Raw genomic sequence first — 23,468 nt, forward strand, 5'->3', positions numbered from 1 at the left:
GTGGGAAACGCCTGGTATTAGCCTGACTGGGGGATGGAGAAAAGGGGGCAAGAATAAGGCCACAGCTGTCTGGTTTGATGCAGACATTGACCTTTCTCATTTCTTGGCATTGTTATGACCCTTATGAAAGAATCTGGAAGCTTAAGTCAAAAGCATGGGAGGACTGGGTCAAAGAAAAAAAAAAAGCATTAAATATTCAGAGGTATGGGGGAAGGTACACACTGGTTTAGGAAGAAGAGGGCAATGCAAGCTGAACGTTTCTGGAGTGTTTATTGTAGGTGAAGACTGTCTAGAGTCCTGTGTTGTCCAATATGGTAGTCACTAGTCACGTGTGGCTATTAAAATTAAAATGCTATTAAAGATTCTGTGCCTCAGTTGCACTAACCACATTTCAAGGGCTCAATATCCATATGTGGCTAGTGGTTACCATACTGAACAATGGGGATAAAGAATATTTCCATCACTGCAGAGAGTCTGACTGGACAGTGCAGGTAGACTCTGGCTGTCCTCTCGCATTTCTTACTGGCCATAATGAGTTGTTTCTTAGCCCCTTTGGGAAAGAATTGAACTTGGGGAAGCTAGTCCAGCAAACTTGCTAACCTTGGAACTCAAAGAAGCTTAGAGCAACCAGGAGCATGAATGCCCTAGTGTACTAGACTCTAACCCCTCTCCCCTCAGGGCCTTGCCTGCTCGTTCACAGCCATTCTGACCTTTGCATATTTTATTTCGTTTCTATTCTATGCTGTTTTAATTGATGTTTAATATAGCTTTACTCTGCGCGGTGTTCCAAGCCCCTCACTAGGGGGCCGCTCACAGGCAGAAGCACAATTAATAGCAATCCCCAGAAAATTATGCCCTGTATCGAAGTTGTCATTGTACCATATAAATGCTTATTATTACTATTGAATTCTCCAGCCCTGACACCTCCCTGTGTTTACTACGTAGCAGATAAACCTCTGTGTTTGTGCCTTCCCTACTCTATCACACCATCAGGACTAAATATAGCCCTTGTGTGTATGTTTAGCTCCATTTAGCTGTGCTTTGGAAAAGGGGGGAAAAATCAGAGTTAATAAAATTAAACTGCCGGAAAATGTGATCTGTTCCTCCCCAAGCTGACAAGCCCCTGAAAGACACACAGACATCACTGCTAACGAGATGGGTAACCAGCCTCAGCTATAAGGTGGGGGCAAGGCCCAGAGCCTGCTAACACGACATGGTTTTTGGATCTGCCTGCTCTGAGAGAATAGAGGGAGCAGGCCCAAGAGTGCAGCACGCTGGGGGCAAGGGTTGATACCTTGTGGCCTGGGAGAAAGTGACCAGAAAAGTGCCTGAGCTGGAGTCCTACCCAAGGAGCTAGAGGGCAATCCATTTCACTCCTACCCTGCAACTCTCTCAGTTTTGTGGTAGTGGTGGGAGATAAATAAAAAAGCAAACAGTGCAAGCCTCCCCACTACCCCAAAAGGAAAAACAAAGCCCCTTAATTTAAAATGGTTTAGTACCTCTTGGTTTCTTTTGGGCATTTCTGAAGCTTAACTTTTGGCATGGAAAGATAACAGCTTTTCTATGATCACTAATCAGGAAAAGCAAATGGAAAATTCCAGGCTTGTGAGACACCTGTACTCCTCCCTCTCTGGCATGCCTTCTCATCCTGTGTGCATTCTCTCTGCACCCCTGTCTAGTTAAGAGTCTTCTTTAAGGAATGCTGAGGCTCCAGACGACTTCCTCCTCTGACTTAGCCTCATGTCCTTTTCTCACTAAAAGAATGCAATTTAGAGAATGCGCGTGGTCACATCTTCTGTCCACCTCTCCCACGTACACCCCACTCCCTTTTCTGTGCCACTGGCATTCTTCCACTATTATCTGCACTGCCAGGGCACGTGAACAGGTGGCTGTCTGGCAGGCAGGTGAGGGAGCAGGTCAGATCAATACAACAGGAACGTGGACAAGTTAGCTCTCCCGTGCATGGCTGTGTGTGTCCCATGGATTAAATTCCTCATGCCTCAGTTTCTCAAATACCGTGAGCTGCTTTGATTAGACTGTATCAGCTCTGAGGCTCGACAGCTCTCAAATGCTCTCATTCAGAATTCTGAAGCCTGTAGACTCAAGTCCTTGGAAACTGAACGGGTCATTTTATTTCTATTTATAATCCATTTTTAATTTTTGCACTCAGTGCTCTATGGAGAAATGTAGATTCTAAATTCTTCTATCCAACAAAGGAGAAGCTCTATTTTAGGCTGTTTGACAGGCAAATATTTCTAACTACATTGAGTTTCCCATATTATATTTGCTTTGCTTTCTTCCGTCTTTGCCTACAAAAGTAGTTTCTGAAAAGCCATACATGCTTTCTGTGCTGAGGCATAGCAGGAATGAGGCTGCCCTGGCTGAAGGAAAAGATGGAGCTGATCTCGGGCCCCAGTGGGGCAGGACTGTTTGCCATCTGCTGCACTAGTTGCCTCATCTCCAAATCAGGCCTGGTTTGTAGTTTGCTGCAAATATTAGGAGCTGAGCCACTAGCACTTCCCATCCATGGCAAACCTTGAACCCTGTGCACTGCACTCAGGCTGTTAGGACAATCCGAAAGCAGGAGGCCACTTTCCATCTTAGGAGAAAAACATGTGCGTTATATGGAAATAGATTTTTCTTCTCCCTTCTTCTCCTTACTCTCAGCCATTCTGAATGCTTTAGATGGAAAGGGAGGAAGGCCTGTCCAACCAAGCTGAGGAAGGTGATGGAATTGTCAGAGACTTCCCCTGCCCCATCGACACAGGCCAGAATGGTTTATTAATGATCCATGGGAAAAGAACAATCATCCTGCTGGCAGCTTCACATGTAATTAAGCAGCTTCACAGAGAGCCGGCTGCCTTCTCCAGGTCTGGCATCTGCAGACTGCAGAGCTACCTGACGCAGTGACACCGGGTTTCTAGTGAAATCTTCCTACTGGGAAAAGGGTGTCCAAAATAGTGACCTAAACCCACTGGACACTCAGGAAACATGAGTGTGATGGCAGTGCTCTTCTGGAAGCCTGGCTGTGTGTACTTGGGCTGACACAAAAGACTGTAAGCTCCCTGACGGCAACTCCCAGCTCTGGGAACTACAGTCCCGCTGGTCACCATTCTCTGCCCACTCAGGTAAGTAGCTCCCTCTGCTGGGTAGAGGTCATGGCGCAGGGTAAGCTTCTGGGAGGCCCCCAAGTACTTTCCCCTCAGCCAACACTCTTCCCACAGGAGTTTCTGGGACTTGGTTCACGCTGTGCCAGGTAGCAGACTCCACCTCCCTCTGGCCCTCTGCAGCACTAAACAAAGGACTTGCTGGGTGTGGTGGGCAACAGTTGCTTCTGTGTCTATATGCATTAGAGAACCAACAGAATTCAAACTACAGTACATCAAGAGAAAAGCAGCGAAGTTAAGCATGTTTCGCCTTTGTAGTCAGTGCGAACTTCCCTTTTAAGAGCTCTGGGATTCAAAGACCCCTGGGATTCAAAGACCCCTGGTCATCGCACCAGGTGAGTGAAGCAGTAAGTACTTGGCATTCGAGATGCAGTTTTAAAAGTGAGCTCTTCAGTGCATGGCCCCGGAAATGTCCTGGGCTGTGGGTGTTCCCGTCACCTTTCCCAACGGAGAATCAGAGGGTATTTCATGAGGGGCAAGAGACCAACACACAGACACACACACCCTTAAACTGAGAAAGCAGTGGATAGAAACGGTCTCCATTCTCCACCCCCTGGTAGCTACAGACAGACCCCTCCTAAGCGCTCTTCCTTCACCGTCTGACTCAAACTTGACCCTAGGCACCCCAAATTCCTGCAGGGTGAGCCCAAGTGACTACCTGACGTCTCAGAGAGAGTGACAAAAGTCTGCGTGGGCAGCAAAACCAGAGCTGGTTCACAGGTGCCACGGACTTTTCAGTCCCCACACGCAGTTTACATTCTGTGGGATCATAAAGGAAGGCTGTGCCCTTTGGGACAACGGGAGAGGAAGTGCTGGGTGAGGCGGCGATGTCCGCTCACTGACGCCACGCGGACTCCTCCTGGGAGTACCGCCCGTGCGGTGAACCCCTCAGATGAAGCCACGGAGTTGGACAACAGGCTCCACAGTCATTTCCTTGCTCATTACCTGCAGTCGCCTTCCTCACTCAGCGCTGATTACAGGAGCCAAACCCAGCGGTTCTCTCATTCCTGTTAACGCAGCCTAGACACAGGCGTAATCTCTGCTGCAGCTCAGCCACGAGCAGGCAGGGAGAGGTCACTGGTGGCCTGGTAGGAGATGGATAGCTCATGATGAATGAGTTGGTACTGCCTGCTATTTTTACTTGCCATCACTTTAATCAATAAGGGAAAAGGTGAATTGCTATTGATCTCTTCAACACCTCTCGACGATACTGTACAAATTACAGAAACACAAGGCGGAGGGTGAAAGCATCAGGGAGGAAGGACAGATGAAAGAAGTCGGGGCAGGGTGAGAACACGGCATCTTCCCAGGGCTGGTCTCCACGTCGCTGGGTGTCAGGGAGAGCCCTTCCTCATGTCCGGAAGAGCTGGCCGTGGAGAGTCGTCTCAGGGCCTCCCTCTGCACTTCATGGGCTTGCCAGGCATCAGGGCGTGGGAAACCATATGGCTCCCCTTGATGCCAGGCTGGAAGTCTGTATGCTGAGAGGCGCTATGGGTCCCCAGGCCTCATGAATTCTTAAAGGTGTCATACTTGAGTGGTGTCTAGCTGGGCTATCTCAACAACTCATACAATCCTGGAGGGGAAAACAAGAATCAAAAGCTTCCAGGGCAAACTCCAGTTTTGCCACACCGATCCCGAGCCTTGGGTTAACAGCCCAAAAAAGCTAGACGGAAAGCTAATAAAGTAGAACTGCCTTGTAACATACTTGATAAAGACATAACTTGATATGTCTTGTAACATACTTGATAAAGATCATGGCTCCTGGGGCTGAAGCCTATCCTCTAAAACACCCTGGGCTGAGACATACATCATAAAGATCAGAGGACCCCATAAAGATGAGGGTCAAAATGTGAGAGGTCTGATCTGCACCCTGGGACAAGGACCGCTCATAGACAGGCAAGATGACACATCTCGGGGTTTAGGATCACAGGTTCATCCCCTATCTTATCAACCAGGTCTAATTATTCAGATGTAGGTGAGAAGGTAAAAAACAAAGCAACCACAGGTCCCCGTCCAGGTCACACAGCGACCTCAGCCTGTGTGTGGTTATTTGCCTTCTACGTGAGTGGGAAGAACTAGGGCTCCTCAGTGCCATGCCTTAATCGTCACCTTTTAGCTCTCTTCAGGCAGAACAGGGCCAAGTGCTCCCATTTTGCAGATGATGAAACCAAGCAGACAGTCACATATCCAATATGAAAGAGAACCCAACCTTTAAAACCCAAGTGTGAAAAGGGCAAGAGCCCTTCAGGATGCTCTTGGCACTTTTGCTTAAATGATTCTCCAGAGACAATGACTCAGGGTGTAATTGTGTAATTCTGAAATCAGTGACAACACAGTTCGCCAGTCCCCCCGCCTTCCTCCCACAGATACCTGAAGGGCCAAAACGTAGAGCAAAATAAAATGCAAGTTACAAAGCTGCTGATGTGGTTAGAGTGGAAGTGCTGATATTAGAAGGAGGAAGTGGTTAAGTGCACCCTGGGTGTTTGGAAATGGCCACGTCTGCAGCCCTGTAAGCTGATGAAGGATGAGCTCTGGCTGTCTCTGCCGGGCAGAGAGATTGGCCCTACACTCAGGAGGTGGGAGCATGGCTGTGAGAGGGCACGAAGATAAGAAACACTATTTAGCAAACACCAGTACCCTCCTACAAGGAATCTTCCAATTCCGAAAGTGACCCTATTCTAAAATTACCACGTGGCAAGTGGCCAGGCCAAAAATCCATATCCAATCAGTGGTAATGGACTATTTGTTGCATTTCCTCATATAGGGCTGCAGTACTGCTATAAAAATCTTGGGTCAGTAGTTTTAGATTTATTTAACCGGAGAGGTACCAGCATCCTCACACTGCCAGCACTGGAAAAACCAGGGAAGAGAAGCAGCTTATACAGGCTGCTGGTAATGGTGGAGGGACCTGTTGGATTTTACTTGCATAATCTTCCCCTTCTAGCTGTACATTCAATGCCAAGACCCTCTTCTGGTACCATCAGATAGGATTCCGCTGTATCGAGAGAAGGCAAAGGGAGAAAAGGGAGGCATTATGCTAACCTGGAAGGAAAAATGGCACGGTGAAGCTGTTTTCAACTCAACTTTTTATTCCTGGCTCAGTAGATGGCTTTGGTTCTTGCTGCAGTGACTGTCCCAAAGGATTCGTCTTGGGTCCTTTACTTGTCCCTTTCAATCCTGATTAACACCTAGATCCTTCTTTAGAGCTTGTGCCTGGCACTCCACTATGCTCCAACCCTCCCATTTAATACAGATCAGAGACACACCTAGGGCGATCTTAGACTGTGTGGCCATGGTAAGGTGGTATGGGGACAAAAAAGAGCAAATGCTATTCCATCAGAGGGTAAGGAAGCCCAGGCCAGCTAGGATCCTGTATCCCTCATTTTCAAGTCACAGTGACACCAGGAAATGAGCAAGGTCAGAAGTCCCGTGTAAATGGAAAGAAAGCAGAGAGAGCCCTGAGTACTGGCAGATCATCCTCTGAATACTCGTATGGCAGTTCAACCGCATGGCAAAGATACTCAGGCCATTATTTCTCAGATGTCTATGAGGCATCTGTAGACTACAGGCTTTGGAGATGGCTGACCTGATCTGTCCATAGTCAAGTCTAGAAGAGGCTCTGTGCATGCGTTAGGACTCTGGCATCACCTCCAGACCTTTACTTTCCCACTGAATGTGACAGTGCCTAAAAAGAAGAGATTCTAACGTGGAGGACCATGCAGAAGCAGAGGCAAAACAGACCTTGTTTCTTTAGCCTTTCTTCAGAGAAAAATGACTGGCTAACCCTTGATGGTGCTTAGTCTTTTGAGAACTCAGAAGTCTAAGTGCCAAATCCACTCAACGGGCAGCAGCTCCTAGGAGCCCTGTTTGGAGAAGATTCTGAGCCCTAAGCCAAAGCAATGCTGTGTGACTGGAAAGGTCTGCCATGGGCACCAGACTGGGGAGCGGGGTAGGGAGCAAACGCCCTTGCCATCACGGGCCTAAACAGACAGAACTGGGTGTGGCGAGCACTGATGAGGACTAACCATTGTTCTTTGTTGATTCTAATATGAATGCTGCTCCCAACACACATGCCCATGACTGGCCTGCCTCCCTACTCTGGGCATCATGGTTTGTCCACACTGAAGCTCTAGTCCTAGATTTTAGCTCAACTCTGAGAGGAGAATTTTCATTCATAATAAAAATAATGATACAAGCTGTTCGCCAAGTGTTTTACTACTTACCAGGGCACCAGTCCTGGGAATTTTACCTAGTTACACGATCTCCACACCAACCCTAGAGAGAAGGTGCCTTTGCTGTGGACGAGGGAGTAAGTTAGCAACACCGCTGTACTGTGCAACCTTAGGAGCACCACTCTACTGAATTCTATTATGCGCTGAGCCTGCTTGGGATTTAGAGAAACTAAGGATCATGTCCAAGGGCATTTAGTAAAGGGTGAAGCTGGAACAAGAAAGCAGGTCTGACTCTGCACACATTACTAACAAGAGTTTTTAAGTGACCAGGAGGGGGGGAAATTTTCCTAAACGTTCTGGACATGGGTCTGAGGATGAACTTACCCTTCCTGAATAAGTGACACGTGTTGTTCAGACCAGGTTAGGGTATCTGCTGTTAATTCTCAAGCCTGCTCATAATCTTATTTCATGCACCACAGCATTTCATAACAGACCACTGGTCACTTTCATTTCCAAAATCCATTTAAGTTCAGCTGACCAGAAACTGTCACAGGTGGAGTGGCAAGTGGGAAGTTCATCAATAAAGCCAGATTTAGAACACAGAGGATCTTGTCTAGTCCTTGGCAAGACACAAGGAGTGGGCATGCTCATGGCAAGAAGAGGGCAGGGTTACGGCTGGCTCATCCAGTAGAACAGTCACTACTGTGTCCTTGGAGGAGTCACATGTGAAACACCAGAATGTTCATATTACCTGGAGAGCAAATGAAATGTACAGTCTGCTTACTCGTTGCTAGCAGCTCTGGCAGCCCTGCTACTTATATTAAGGGCTGTGTTCTAAAAAGATATCAGTTGAATTATGTAATTTCAAGAAGATATTAACACTCAGGTACTGCGTGTGTCTGGGTGGTTAGGACAAACTGAAAAGGGAGCTATGATGCCTGAAGAACCCCAAACACGCCAGCATGAAAGCTCACGCTCAAATCTACATGGTGTGCTGGCCAGGGTGCTGGGGTCCTGTGTGAAGCTCTTCTGGAAACAAGAGAATGGGGCAAGTCTGCATGAGGTCATCTTAAGTGTGGAAAGTAAGTATGATCTGCCAGTAAGAAGATATGAAATAAAGAACTATTTTCCAAGTTAGGCTCCCAGAAGGAAATGGACAGGCTTCACAAATAAGGGATTTCATCTAAAAAAAATTTGGAGCTGCTTTTCTAATATTATTACATTAAGGATATTAGCTTCCTTTTGTCTTTCTTCCTTTTTCTCTCTTAAAGAGAACCCTTACCAAAGCTCAAGAAGCAGTGAATATTCAGGATGACTGAAGAGGTGAGACAAACCAGGAATTATTGTTAGGGGCATCTGATTCAACTAAATTAAAATAAATGGCACCCAGCTCTCCTAGCACAATCCTTACCTATGAGGAGTCCAGAACTCTGCTACCTCCTGACAGAATTTTTCCATTCGTTCTGGGTCACAGGTTCTACATAGCTATACAGAATGATGTGCCTGGCAACAGCCGTTGTCCACAGGGATGGCTCATAAAGAAACTGATGTCAGATAGGCAGATAATACTGAATACCATAGGTAGCCGGAGTTCTGCTCAGCAAAGCTCTGTCTGAAGGCTCTTCATGACCTTGTGTTTGTAATGATAATCTTGTGGTGAACCAATATGTGTAATCTCTGATGGCAATCAGTGTCCAGTTTACTCATTTCCAGGCTTCATCTTTTTTTTTTAAAGAATTTATTTATATGCCAGAGAGAGAGAGTGTGTGCGCGAGCACAAGCAGGGGGAATGGCAGGCAGAGGGAGAAGCAGGCTCCCTGCTGAACAAGTCACGACATGGGATTCGATCCCAGAGTCCTGGGATCATGACCTGGGCTGAAGACAGATGCTTAATCGGCTGAGCTGCCCAGGTGTCCCTCCAGGCTTCAATTTAGATGAGGTTTATATCAAGCACTGTGGACCAATCTAGCAGAAAGATGCAAGAGGAAGTCATGCTTGAGCCTTCTGCATCTTTACTCTCTGACTGATGTGGGTCAGAAGTAAAGGTGGAGAGGAAAATCAGTCCAGGGACCCACCTCGGCATTGCAAAGGAACCTGCTTATGGAGGAAACAACATCTGTCAGGTCTAGGGGCTATATTTCCTATTTCCTTTTTCCTGGTAGGAACAAAGTGAACTGGCAGAGGAAACGTCAGAGTCTCTTAAGGAAGAGTTTACAGTAGTAAGGACCAATTCCTCAGGGAAAGGAAGAATCCCTCTGCCGAAAAGGATTTTCTTCCCTGAGTCAATTATATCCTTGAGACCTTCCCTACATGTCCCCAAGGAGGCCAAATCTCTTGTGGCCCTAAACCTTGTTCTACCTTGTTCTGTCCCCAGTCCCAACAGCCAGGCTGGATGTGAACACTAGTCTCGGGAGGGCAGTGAGGCCTATCAAACTTTACCAGTCAGCCTGTATGACATAATTACAGGTAACAGGATCTTGGCCAAGCCAATGAAAAATTAGGCCCTGCAGCTATTTCAGAAGAATGGATGCAATTCTATGCTTGACTGGCTATGAAAGTTCCAAGCAGAAGAACAGGGAAACAGACAACAGCCGAGCTGAGCCAGCAACTTTGCAGAGAGGAATCCCACTGGAGCCAGCACGCTGTTGGCACCCATCAGCACATGCTGCTGAGCTAGCCTGGGGAAGGCTACTGGTGACTAGCTGCCCGGGAGTGTAAAAGCTGAGAGGGGAGACCCAAGCAGACCGGGGATGGGAAACACAGGGCGACATGACAGTACCCTCCGTTCTTCACTTTTACCTCACCTCCTCTCATCGGGATGCCATTTTCACTTAGGGGCCGGAATGGGAATTGAGGGCCTTCCTTCCAGCTTTTAGAGATACCTGGCAAGGGCCAAGAACCCAGAAATGAAGGGGCTTTAAGTAGGGAAGTAACAGCCTAGTGTTCACAGGGGGCTTACAGCCTATCACTGAACAAGAACTGGTTGACTTAAACTTCAAAATAAACCCTTCGCCTCACTTAATGGTTTGACCCATAAAAGCAAAGGGTGGGAAATATACCAGGGAGGAAAAGAGAGGAGTAGCCTACTGGGAATATGACAAAGGGACATTAATGATTTCTATTTGAACACTGCAAGTTTTTCAAAACACTCACACATCATGATCTCATTACCTTTAAGTATCTTGGCTAGAAAGCTTGGGAGACCCAGGGTCCCAAAGTAAGAGTAGAGTCAGGTCTTGGTAATGCACTTTTTCAATGAGAAGTGCACTGTGTCTGGCCTCAACACTTGTCTTCCTCCCCAGCCCACAAATGCTGAGCTTAAAGACTTTCCCAAAGAACTATAAAGGATAACGAAAGAGCAGTCCTTTTCCCCCATCTCTAGAGTTAGGTCACAGGGAACCAAGTAGTAGATTTAATCAATGTCCATCTATTAAGTATCTCCTATACACTAGGCAAAGTACAAAGAACACAAGGACAAAAGCATGGATCCTGTCCTTGAGAAGCTTACAATCTGGACACATAGATCCCTGTAAAATCACCGGTCAGTGCATGACAGATGTGTGCATAGGAAGCTAAGGGGACAAAAGGAAGGGCATCTCACCCAGTTCTGGGAGATCAAGGAAAACCTTTCCAGAAAAGGTGTACCCTGGAAGGATAGGTAGGAATAAGAAAGCAAAAAAGGGGGATGGTTGGTATACTGGGGGGAAGCGTGGGTTGATCTAAAGAGTGGGAAGAGAGATGAAATGGAATGGTAAATATGGGGAACTGTGAGAATAAGGTGGGTGAAATGAGCAGTAGTAAGACACAAAGTTGGAGAGGTAATCAAGAATATATGTAAACTAAGGAGATCAGACTTTATCCTAGAGGCAATGGGGAGTTACGTATTTCCAAATTGATGCACTTACTAGGTATGTCTTTTAAGAAAGATTAGAAACAGGAATATGGATATATGTGATGAACCTGAAATGGAGCAAGACAGGTCAGAGGAATCATTATTTAAACAAAAACAAAAAAAAAAAAAAAAAAAAAAAAGAGGGCGCCTGGGTGGCTCAGTTGGTTAAGCGACTGCCTTCAGTTCAGGTCATGATCCCAGAGTTCCAGGATCGAGTCCAGCACTGGGCTCCCAGCTCCGTGGGGAGTCTGCTTCTCCCTCTGACCGTCTCCCTTCTCATGCTCTCTCTCACTCAAATAAATTAATTTTTAAAAATCTTAAAAAAAAAAGAAAAAAGAAAAGAAAAAGGAAAGCCCACAAAAGTCAAACCAACAGATGAAGCCAGAATCAGGCAATTGAAAAATGTAAAAACTGTGACAAGAGAATATGTATTTTGGGAAGGTGTGGCCCCAGCAAATCTCTCGGATCCCTCTGGAGTCTTGCGAGCTTCCAGAAGCAGACTCAGTTGTTCTGTACTGGAGAGGAACTCTCAGTTTAATTGCTGGACCTCTAGGGACGTTCTTTTCAAATTAATTAGGTCCAGATATCTGAGGGTTGAGAAAGGACGTAACACTGCTAAAAGAACGACCAAATTCTAATTAAAAAATTGGCAAAATCTGGGGAAGCAAAAGCACCTGATTTGGAGTGTAGATGTTTGGGTTTTGGTGTTTGCTCTATAACAAACTCTGTGAATAGAGGCAGGTCGCTGTGCACCTCAGCTTCTTGAACTGTGACACTGGGATAATACTTCTCGTGTAGTTTTGCTTTGAGATTAAAATGAAAGATTGCATATGAAAACACTTTTACACTAGAAAATACTATATAAACAGAAAGCCTGATCACTATTAAGACAGGAGGTCCTGACCTGAGCCCCCTTCAAAGAAAATAGCCTTTAAGGAAAACAAACTGAAAGACCACTAGTGGAGGATGAACCATCAAGAGTGTGTGGGGCGGTAAGAGCCTCCAACAGCCCTTAACACCTCCCAGAGTAAGAGGGTGGCTTAGAAAGGTGACCTTGCTGCATTCCCTTTTCCCTGGGCAGTGGCAGAGATAATCTAGAATAGGGTGCTCTTTGCAAATGAGTGAAATGTTGGTAGACAGCTGGCTTGCCTTCCCAGCAGGTCATTATTTGTGGCTCAGCGAGGGTTACGGAACACGGGGACAGTCTGAGAGCAGGGTCTCACCGGTCTTACGGACACTGGGTTGCCCTCACTCTTCTGGGTTTTCCCTGTGTCTTGAACTATCCTTATTACTTTCATCCAGGAATTTAACTTTGCTACTGTTTCTCCTCCTACCTGTCTCCTGGACCAGGAAGGGACCTGCATGGGCAGTTGGGAACAGGAAGGGTGAGAGCATATACAGTAGCAATATGGGGAAATGTGGAGAAACAGTTTCAATGGTAAACTGCTTAGACCGTTTATTATCTTTCTCAGACAAGATGCGGCACACTTGGTGGTAAAAACAAAAACCAAGAAACCATTTTTCTTTTATTCTAAGGTTTCTCTCCCAAACATCTCTCCATAAATACACACCAGTATTCACCGCCAAGTCCGTATTCCTCTGAAACGTAAATATGCGTTCTTCAGACAGCAACAGTTTTTTGTGATCTTTTGTGCATCTTTGGTTTAAAAAATAACCAGGGGGTCGTGGGAGTAAGGGGATCCAGAACTCTTGACCTGCCTGCTGCGACCTGCAGCAGGGGCTCCCCAGGGAGGCATCCCCCCTTTCGATGCCAGAAGGATGAAGGGAAATAGGTCAGGGCAGCAGCCAGAGTTTTCAGCTTAGGCTGTCCAGCACAAGGACATTTTCCAGGCAGCAGCAAAGGGTAATTTCTGAGATCTCAAGAGGACAAAGGGGTCACTGAGAAAGGTCTTTGAAATGATCTCCAAACCTCCAACATTCCACCTCCTGCCCCGGGGAAATGTACCTCTTATAGCCTCGAACTGTGAAGAGGGTTAAACTGTGGCACTGATCTCTTTTCACACCTTAGAGCCCCTTCTCTAGGAGTGCACGGTTTGCTGACAGCGACCACAGTGCCATGCAGGCAGCAGTGGGTCAGTGAACGAGTGCTGGTGAGCTGGCCTTCTGGCAAGGTGTGAAGAGATCCCACGTGACTGCTTTATTCACAGGAAGAGCCTCAAAAGGAAGAGGATGGCTTTGGATTGCCAGATCAATGTTTTAGACAGGAGTACCGAGGCGGGAAAGAGTTACCCAGAACCACATGACAACTGGAGCTCGAAAACTGGGAGTTTGCACATTTAAGCCAGTTATCTACCCATTAGCTAACACTCACCACTACTTCTGGGAAGATGCTAGCGATGGGCACAGTTCCCCATCTGGGAAGCTACACCAGATCTTCCTGTCCTTGGCAGTGCGGCACAGAACTGCCTGAAAGAGGCAGCTGTGTTGCGGGAGGGGGGCCCACAGCTCATGCCATCCAGTGGGACACAGCGCTCATATAGCTCACAATCCCAGCTACAGCAATGGACACAATGATCTCACTCTGCGTGGCCCAGAACGAGCCTAGCCTCAGAGGCAGAGGCCTTGAGAGCAAACTGTCACTTTCAGGGCTGCAAGCTATTTAAACCAACCAACACAGCATATTCTTACTGTACAGCAAGGGACAGAAAACTTCTTGTGATAAAAAGGTAAGTAAATGTTTTAGGTTCTGCAAGCCTTATGGCCTTTGTTGTCACTATTCAACTCCACTGTTAAGAGGATGAAACCCGTAGACTACAATACATAAAACCATTAGTGTGGCAGTGTTTCGCTAAAACTTTATTCACGAACTCTGGCAGTGGGCTGACTTGCCCACCCCTCTTACATCCTAACTGAGTCAGCCTGGGAAGAACTGTTGAGCTAACTGGATTTCCTCTGAGTAAAATTAAGTATGAAGTCCTTTCAGAGTTCCTTGGCTGCTTTGGCCTTCAAGGCCACAAAGAGTGAGGTAACAAGCTGGTGTCTAAATCGCTTTTTCTCTTGCCCTGGAGCAACAAGGCCAGAACACCCAGACCCTAGCTCAAGGAAAGGAACAAAAGACAACTGGAGTGCCTGGGTGGCTTGGTCAATTAAGCGTCCACCTTCAGCTCAGGTCATGATCCCGGGGTCCTGGGATCGAGTCCTGCATCGGGCTCCTTGCTCAGCGGGGAGCCTGCTTCTCCCTCTGCCTCTGTCCTACCCCAACCCCACCTGTGCTCATTCTCTCTCTCAAAGAGATAAATAAAATCTTAAATAAATAGAATAAATATCTTAAATATTATAAATAATATTTATAAATAAGTAAATAAAATCTTAAAATCTTAAATAAAATCTTAAAAAAAAAAAAAGAAAAAAGACAATGGGAACCAATGGCTAAGGAGAAGGATCACAAAGAAAAACGAAGAAAAAGAAGAAATACAATGAAAGGTGATAGGAAAGACAGGAAAATGGGGCTGAGTGGTGGCCAGGAAGGTCAGCAGTTCTGTGCTAACTGGTGTCACTATAAAACACACTGAAGGAAAGCAAGGCTATCAAGTCTCCAGATAACGGGGGCCATCTGAAATGTAAACAACAGACTTGTGAGACACTCTGGCAGCTTCTACAGGAGGCTATGGGATGGAAAGACTACACCTCTCTCTTTACCAAAACAGAGAAAAAGACAGGCAGCCAATTTCTGCTCTGGCTACCCAAAGCCAAGAAAATGCACTTCATAAACAGGGAGTCAGGCTCCTGTACCCCCGCTTTGCATTTGCTCCCCAGCAGGGGGGCTGCCCTAAGGGCAGGGTCCTTTATAGGCTCTCTCCCACACCACATCCTTTCCCAGTCAGCTTACCGGTTCATGTAGGTGAGTCAAACCTGACGGAGGCACCACTGTGAAATCACAAAGGGGGCCCAGGACATGCTGTGAAATCACAGCATCGGTGTGCTTCTCCTTTCCTATGTGATACTCCAAGTTTCAAGTAACTGGGAAAAGTAGGCAGGGGACAGACAAATCCTCGTCAAAAGTAAGATACTAAAAAAGAAAAATTTAAAGGGGAGGGATAGGGGCACGGTCAAGGGCAATCACATCATCACAATACCTGATTACCTGAGCTAAAAGCTGATTGTCAAGGAATAGGCACAAGGCACCAAAAAAACCTGCTCAACCGGGGCCATCACAGCAGCAGCTCTGCCCCAGAAGTGACCCCCGGAGGGGCACAACGGAGGCTGCCCCGAAGGTAAGAGCTACTGGGTGCGAGGCTATGAGTCCTCAACTCAGGCATCCAGACAATTACGTGGTGCTTTCTCCTAAGGGCGGAGGCATCTCTGCATCCAGGAATGCCAATCCATCAGGCTTTTCTGATCCGGGTGGGGGGGGGGGGGTAGAAGAAAGAAGGCCAAGAGAAATGTTCTCCAGGACAACATATGGAAGAAAAATATAGACTGAAGTTAAGTGAATAAACCTAGAATTAAAAAAAAAAAAAAACTGCTTGTCATTCCTACACTGTTCAGAAAACAGTTTTCATATATATATATATATATATATATATATATATATATATATATATATAGAAGAGAAATGCCTAGGAGGACAGGCTAGAACTGGTTCCTTTAGTAAAAACTTCCAAGTTATCCTGAGTTTAGGCCATACTCCTCTTTCCTGTGGATAAAGACCTTTCAAAGCAGTCAGGCCAGGTAATCATATAAGTGGCTAAGAAAATGCAGAAAGTTTCTACATCAAGAGATCCCAGCTTAGGGCTCGGCAAGATTGTAGCACTACAACCAAGAAAGCTAAGCATCAAATCTGAATTAGACTAAGACCTGCAAATTCACTCACATGCCAGGGGCATCCAAGAAGATGGGGAAAAATTTATCTTTTTTAAACAATCAAATATCAGCAAACATACAGACAAAGGTAAGTTCAGAGTAACTAAGAGAGTAAAAGAGCTTTGGGCCACTCCCTCCATTCACCCTTGTGCCTTTGGATACCATCAGCAGGTCAGAAACATGATTAGGTAGAAAAGTGGCTGGGGAAACGAGAGTTGAAAAAGAAAAGGAAAGAAACTTCGGGAAATGTGAAACAGCTGGGGAAGACAGCAATGAGAAACGTGAGAGGAACAGAGAAGTGGCGTGTGGCAGGGAAGCGATGAGAATGTGGCCGCTGCAGCTCTCAGGCCACCCGGGAAGACCCTTCCTCCCTTTGACCAGCCAGCGTCTGTTGCTGCTACCTCCGGGATGTCTTTAAGTCACAGACCCCAGGGGGACTCCCCTGCTTTTTCCAACCCAGAAGTGCTCTGTAGTTCATTATCCAAAGGCCCACATTGAAGAAATTATAAAATATCTGCCCCTTTCTACCTGATGACCACGCCCCACATCGCAACAGGGACCTAGAGACAACTGGAGTGTTTGGATTCTTAAAATACTTCTCCAGCAGTGGCTATCTTTAACTGATAAAAGTTTAAGCTACATTGTGCAGTTACAAAACAGAGGGGTGGGAGGGGGCGCCTTGGTGGCTCAGTTGGTGAAGCAACTGCCTTCAGCTCAGGTTGTGATTTCTGGAGTCCCAGAATAGCGTCCCGCATCAGACTCCCCACTCAGCACTGAGTCTGCTTCTCCCCTGACCCTCTCCCCTCTCCTGCTTTCTGTCTCACTCTCAAACAAATAAATAAAATCTTAAAAAACAAAAACAAAAACAAAATAGAGGGGTAGGGGAAGTCACTTTGCATGCCAATATGAGGATTTCTTCTGAACTCCTCTTACCAAAACCAAAATAGGGGTCAATGTGAGACTGAAGAGATGATGAGGGGGCAAGCACTGGCATCCCCACCCCGCCATTCCGACGGCTGACAGAGCTGGTGCAATGCCCAGGAAGCTGCAGTTCATTTTCTGGGAACTGGAACCTACAGCTCCTAGACTAAGAATTCAGGACGTCTTTTGCCACACCACTTTCTTTCACGAAATGGGAAGGTAAGTGCTAAAGAAATATGAAAGATGGCAACCAAAAGCAAATAGTACTGCTGAGCCAGCAATCAAAGAGGGGGTTTTCTGCAGGCCAGGGCAGTCCAACGTGGTACCCTGTTCTCTTGTGCCTCTAGTACCCAATATATTCACTGGTGATTCAAATCAAAATGAGAGATGCTGAAGCTTATGAACGTCCCAAAGCCCACATGTCTGATCTCAAAGACCTACAAAGACCCAGGAGCAAGTGAACCTCCTGGAACCCATAATCTTCTAGCTCTGTGCATATTATGATACTGCCTGAAAGCTGAAGGGACCCTATGGGTTTGATTGTAAAAGAAATGAGGACAAAGGCAGATCTAAAATCCTCAGCCTAAGCCCGGCACACTCCCCCACTGTTCCTTTCTTATGCCCACTGAGCAGGATGAATGACTGGAACACTCCTGGAAAGAAGATGGATCCGTTGACTACAACTTGATAAAAAATTAGCAGGTAGACGGACACCACGGCCGCTGAGAAGCCTAACTCCTGCCTGTGAGAGCCAGCCCAACAGGCAGAAACAGAAATACAATTAAATTAAGTCAGAAAACCTGCTACAGAAAATGCAATTACTCAAAGATACAAATAAATGTTCAAAGAAAATTGGCCCCTGACAGGGTTAGTCAAGCTTCTAAATCCAGCTGGAGGCAGGCAGCTCAGGCTAATTCGCCAAGGAGGAGAGCTGCAAAGCCGTAAGCCCTCTGCATTAGGGTGCTGGCTAGGCGGGCTTGGTGTTCGCCACGTATCCCAGGCTGCCGACGGTGAGGGGTGATCTGGGGGTGGCTGGTCAATGATGCAGGGCTCAAGGAAGCAGGAGGTGGGCAGACCCACAACGGATGGTGGACGTGGAAGGCTGAGCACTGGAAAAAGTGACAGACTGATCTCTGACGTGGCAGAAAGACATCAGACCAAGGGAGCCCCATTTTCTCACCCCTCTTCATACAAGAAGCAACTGTAAGATGTCCCACCTCTCGCTGCAGCACCAGCTCCTTGGTGAAAAGTGTGGCTTCCTCACTGAAAGGCTCTCCCTCCTGCACCAAGCCTGGGAGGTTTCGGGCTCCTCTGGGGCATTCGATGCCTGTTTCAGGAGAGAAGGAGAATTTGTGATGAAAAGGGGCCCAGAAGGCCTAGTGCCCCTGACCCTTCCAACAGGGCAGGACTCAGAGCAGAATGCCAGCACATCTGAGATACGGTGCCCCAGAGGGAAAACCCAACACTGCCAGCGCCGCAGCAACGGACAGGGGCTCTCAGTCCCCGCACCGGGCGACTATCGGAGGACCTGGGGAGTTCCAATAAGGATGTGCAGGGAACACAGGCACACGCGGATGTGGGGTGCACCCCATCTTGTGCTCCTCGCTCCTCACAGTCCAATCGTCTCACTGCCTTAACCATCACTTCTAGAAATGGCTCTCTCACCTAAATTACACTGCTCTCCCCAGCCATTCTGCCTCCCGAGAGCCATTCCAGCGGACTCTTAGATAGCTTCTCTTAACCACCCGATTTTCACGTCAAATTCACAAGTGTTAACTCAGTGTCGTTTTCTCTTCATAAGCTTCCCCCACTGTCCTCTGGCTATAGTCTGGACAACAGTACCATCAGTTTTTCATTTGGAATGAGAAACAGAAAAAAACCAGAATACTGAGGAAGTATTAGGTGTCTGGAAGTAGACAGACCTGGATTCACATCCTAATTCTATCACTTATTTGCTTTCTGACCTTAGCCAAGTTATTGAACCACTCAAAGCCTCAGTTGTCGTATTTGTAAAACTGGTAGAATATTTTATCTACCTCACTCGGATGCTGTGTGAACCAGGGGAGATTATGTATGTAAAATACGCAGTAGCATAATGCCTGGCATATGGAGAGGTGTAGTACGCTTTACCTCTTATTGTTTCACCATTATTATTAGTAGTACCGCTTGTAGTAATCACCCACGCTTATAACCTCAGTTGTCTCTCACTCCATACCTGGCCTGAAAGATCCCTGAGGATCCCGTTCTTCACACTTCTTTATATCTGAGGACAGTCTTTTATACAACACAGGTGCTCACTAACCAACTCAGACTGCCTTTTCTTTCTCTCTTTGATTCAGGCACTCGTTTTGCAAATGTATTTATCACTAAAACAGTGGTCACTGGAGACAGACCATGAAATATGTCACATTTTGAGATCCAAGTTACTTGGAAGTATTTCCAAAAAATTCATACTGCAGCTGTAATTTTAATGCAAAAAGCTGAACTAGGCTAGAGACACAGTGAAAGGAAATGATCAAAGTATGGGGGAGGATACACAGAATGCCCAGGTCTCCGAAGGCTGCAGGTCCTTCCTGCCGCAGCCTAAGGCAGAACCGGGAGGTATTAGGTCTCACTTATAAGCAGCCTTAGGTGCAGGTAGAAGACACCTGGCACAGGGTGTCGGGGGTACTGCAAATATATCTTCCAGGGAGCCTTTGGGTGAAGAGGGGCCACTGCTGCTGGGACAGAATACATATCTCTGCTAGATGCAGCCAAGTGGCTGCTCATGTTTCTGGCCACGGCATGGATTCAAGGTCATGAAGCTCAGAGGAAAGGGAATAGTTTATACCTTGGGTTTTCAGAAGCTCAAGAACAGAGCCTTCTCTCCAAGCCTCAAGGCCTCACAAAAGGAATACAGCACATCAAACGAAGCAGCAGAGAGGGAGAACAGCAGCAGGCCAGCAACTGTACCAGGACAGCAGCCTGGGCTGGTGGCCAGGGCGATTCTCCCACCAAGGCACACGTGGGACAGCCGAAGGCCCTGCCCAAGTGTCCCATGGGCAAGAAGATCGCTAGGGCTGCCTCATTCTGGGCACTTCAGCACCAGGCTGCATGGGAGAAGTGGAACTGCTTTTTGTAAAGGAGAACAATAAACTCGGAGCCAAAGAACCTGAGATTAACCTTGAAGGGAGAGATGGGGCTAGAGTAAAACTGAACGAAAGACAGCCCATGATTTCTACAACATCAACAGCCAAAAACACTTTTCATCTGCAAACTAAGCAAGAACAGAATTGTCAGAGAGAAAAAATAAACAATTCTATTGAACTTTTTGGCCACATATCCACAGATAAAACATTGCTGCAAAACACGAATAACATTAAAATAAGTTTCCAGTTTGTTTCTGACCTTTAGCAGCCATTTGGGTGGGGCTGGGTTAGGTGGTGGTGGTGGGGTGGTTACGAACTGGGGACGGAGAGGAAGCTGGGACAAGTGACTAGGCAGCAGGAATTGGGGGAAGGACTTTTCAAAAAAAAAAAGCACAGAAGACTTCTGAGTTTCACGGGTTTGGAAGATGTACCCACTCTACCCTAGATCACGATCTTGGTTTTTAGAACTCTCAAGAAATCTAGAGACCCTAGTAGCTCTCTATGAAACCTGGAAGGCCACAAAGTGAGTAAATCCAGAAAGCAAGATGGCTCAACAAGCCCAGGGAGTTAAACCAATCAAGCTGAAATGGATTAAAAATGTCTTTCAGGAGACAGACCTTTAGACCTGTGGTGACCAAAACCCAAGCACTCCGTGTGGACTCAGAGGCAAAGGAGGGCCTTTCCGAGGCGGCCCCTCCACCTGCCAGCGGCTGATCCTCAGCTCTTCAAGAGGAGGAAGCACAAGCAGGTGGTCTCCCCGCCCCTTTCTGAGTGCAAATAAGTAAACACGTTGACACACATTAATTCCTGTCAGGCAGACAGGTAAAAGAGAGGAGAGGGAATAGAAGAGTTGCTTGAGAACAAGAGTATTATCTCTGCTTTTATCATTTATTTCCTTTTCTTCTGGGCTGTCTCTCCTCTGTCTCCTCCAAAGTAACCCCTTTCCAGTCAAAACTGTCACCTCTCAGCTCAGGACAGAGAGGGAGAGGCTGTATGTTGTTAAAAAACACATCCTATGGGAGTGGGAACCTGGGTATGAGTGCTAAGGGGAAAAAAAGAGGTGTAAAATGAGTATTTATTGAGTACCCTCTATATATAAAAGTACAAGGCCCGAAATCACAAGGCTACTAAGTGGCCTTTCAGAATCCTAGACTGCCAGATGCTAAAGCCACTGAGAAAAAGTCCAGTTCTGGAGTTCAACAACACTGTAATTAGAGGGTGTCATAACCCATAATGGAGACCAGGTAGGAGTTCAGAGTCTGGGTCCTCCATCTCTCGTTGAGCAGGTGAGCAGGGTCAGGGAGCGCAGGCACAGCCAGGGTCTGGACATAAAGTGGAGGGCGCTGGGCACTAGGGCCACCGTGGTAGCAGTTTCCATGCTCAGGGCAGAGGAAGTGCTAGGTGGCGGGGGAAGTGGGGGGGAACTCCTCACTAGGAAGACTGCCAAGACGAAGCCTGAGCAGGGAGAGGCAGAATGTACTTCTACAGATAAAGAACTGTGTAGTTGGATGTTTTCAAACCTTTAATTTCATTATGACCCATATATACATTTATATATGGGTATATAACTTACATATAACAAAGTTTTCACAAAACAATGGTTAATCTTGACTACATGTGGTATGCTCTGTATCTCCTCTGTTCCATTTCATTAAAGAGAAAAAAAGATGGTTATGACACTGAATTAAAACTCCAGTGGGTCAAGGCCCTCAGCTTGACAGTGGTGTAGACTAACTAACGGGTGAAGATAGGAGCCTGGGAGAGCCCTGATGGCCCCCTTACAGAGTTCAAAGGCTACAGTGAGTGCTGCTTTTTCAGCTTCTGGACTTGCTTTTGTGTCCCAAGGGATCAGGGAGCAGGGCAAGAAATACACTGTCCACTAAGAGAGGAAAGCAAACAAGTGTTAACATTCCAGAAGCCAGAAGGACAGCTGCTGCTGCTGAACACCAGGTGAAGGAAGACACAGACTGTCTGCCCAGTCCCTGCTGCAACTTTATTTAAACAAAGACTGCACTACTGGGCTGGTGTCCCTGGTGTGCTGCTCTGTTACCAATACGGAGAACAGAAGAAGAGAAGAGGAGAGGAGAAAAGAGGGGAGGAGAGGAGAGGAGAAGAGAGGAGAGAGGAGAGGAGAGGAGAGGAGAAGAGAGGAGAGAGGAGAGGAGAGGAGAAGAGAGGAGGAGGAGGAAGAGGAAGAGAGGAGGAGAGAAGAGAAGAGGCGAGAAAAGAGAAGAGAAGGAAAAAGGGAGAGAGAAGAAAAGAAAGAGGGAAAGAATTAGAGAAAACAGATCAAGGCAAAGAAAGTTGGGTTCTCAGAAAGCAAATGCCAGGCCACAGCTCAGCGCAGACTGACAGGCAGCAATGCAGAGCTCCCTAGACTGTAAATATGAAGTCAAGAGATGACTGGAGTTCCAGAAGCTCTCCCTAGCCAGGTGAGAAAGTACCCGCGATTCTGGATCACGCACATTGCCACTACTAGCTGTCTTTCCGAGAATGCACAGGCACAGTAGTGTCTGCTGCTGGGGACATAATCAGCTCTGCTGGGCTTCAAAGGCCCCAGGTTCAGGTTAACTGCCAACCTACCCCAGACACATACAAGCTGTCCAAAAAACAAAAACAATTTTTGTTTAAAAAATAAATTACATTGGGGCACCTGAGTGGCTCAGTGGGTTAAGCCTCTGCCTTCAGCTCAGGCCATGATCCCAGGGTCCTGGGATCGGGCTCTCTGCTCAGTGCGGAGCCTGCTTCCCTTCCTCTCCCTCTGCCTGCCTCTCTGCCTACTTGTGATCTCTGTCTGTCAAATAAGTAAATAAAATCTTTAAAAAAAAAATTACATTAAAAAATCCCAAACATTCTTAACACATTTTCCTTCCCTACTGTGGAGTGTGCCAGAATGAAGAGATACTGTACCCTGTGGGGTTTTTCAGCGGATGTCCATGAAGGGCAGGTAAGACGCATCATTCCCTCCTAATCCATCTGGCTCCTTGACCTCTTTAAAGCCCTACAGACCTGTCTGCCTACAGCTAAAAACCCATTATTTTGCATGCCTTTCTTATGCTTTCCGGGAAATGATGGTTGCCCAAGATGACTTACAGTAACAAAGAGGACGTGCCTGATATTGTGTGGTTCAGGAAGACAGAGTGCATCACCAGCTATCAGCACATCATGGTGCTGGCTTCTGCTCTGCCACGATGAAGTATGAAACCTTTCTGGGCCTCATGGCCTCTGTCTATAAGATAAAGGAACTCCAAAGTCTCCCCTGGAGATAAAATTCTACAATTTTGGCTATGCCCTTTTGGGATTCCTCACCTGAAGCTTGACTCTTGGAATTCAGGGTGCCCCCTTTCAAATTTAAAATGCTGGG

General features: G+C 46.8%; 1 protein-coding gene across 2 annotated transcripts in view; it reads right to left on the bottom strand.

Moving 5' to 3' along the window:
• The window catches only part of SND1 (staphylococcal nuclease and tudor domain containing 1), a 418,356-nt gene that overhangs the window by 81,756 nt on the left and 313,132 nt on the right, over positions 1-23,468 (bottom strand). For both annotated transcript variants that reach the window (XM_046021639.1, XM_046021638.1), the window contains exon 16: positions 18,194-18,303. In XM_046021639.1, coding sequence (XP_045877595.1) covers positions 18,194-18,303 — 110 coding nt within the window. The remainder of the gene's footprint in view (positions 1-18,193; positions 18,304-23,468) is intronic.

The sequence above is a fragment of the Meles meles genome, chromosome 10 (assembly GCF_922984935.1).
Source record: "Meles meles chromosome 10, mMelMel3.1 paternal haplotype, whole genome shotgun sequence".
Classification (NCBI taxonomy): domain Eukaryota; kingdom Metazoa; phylum Chordata; class Mammalia; order Carnivora; family Mustelidae; genus Meles; species Meles meles.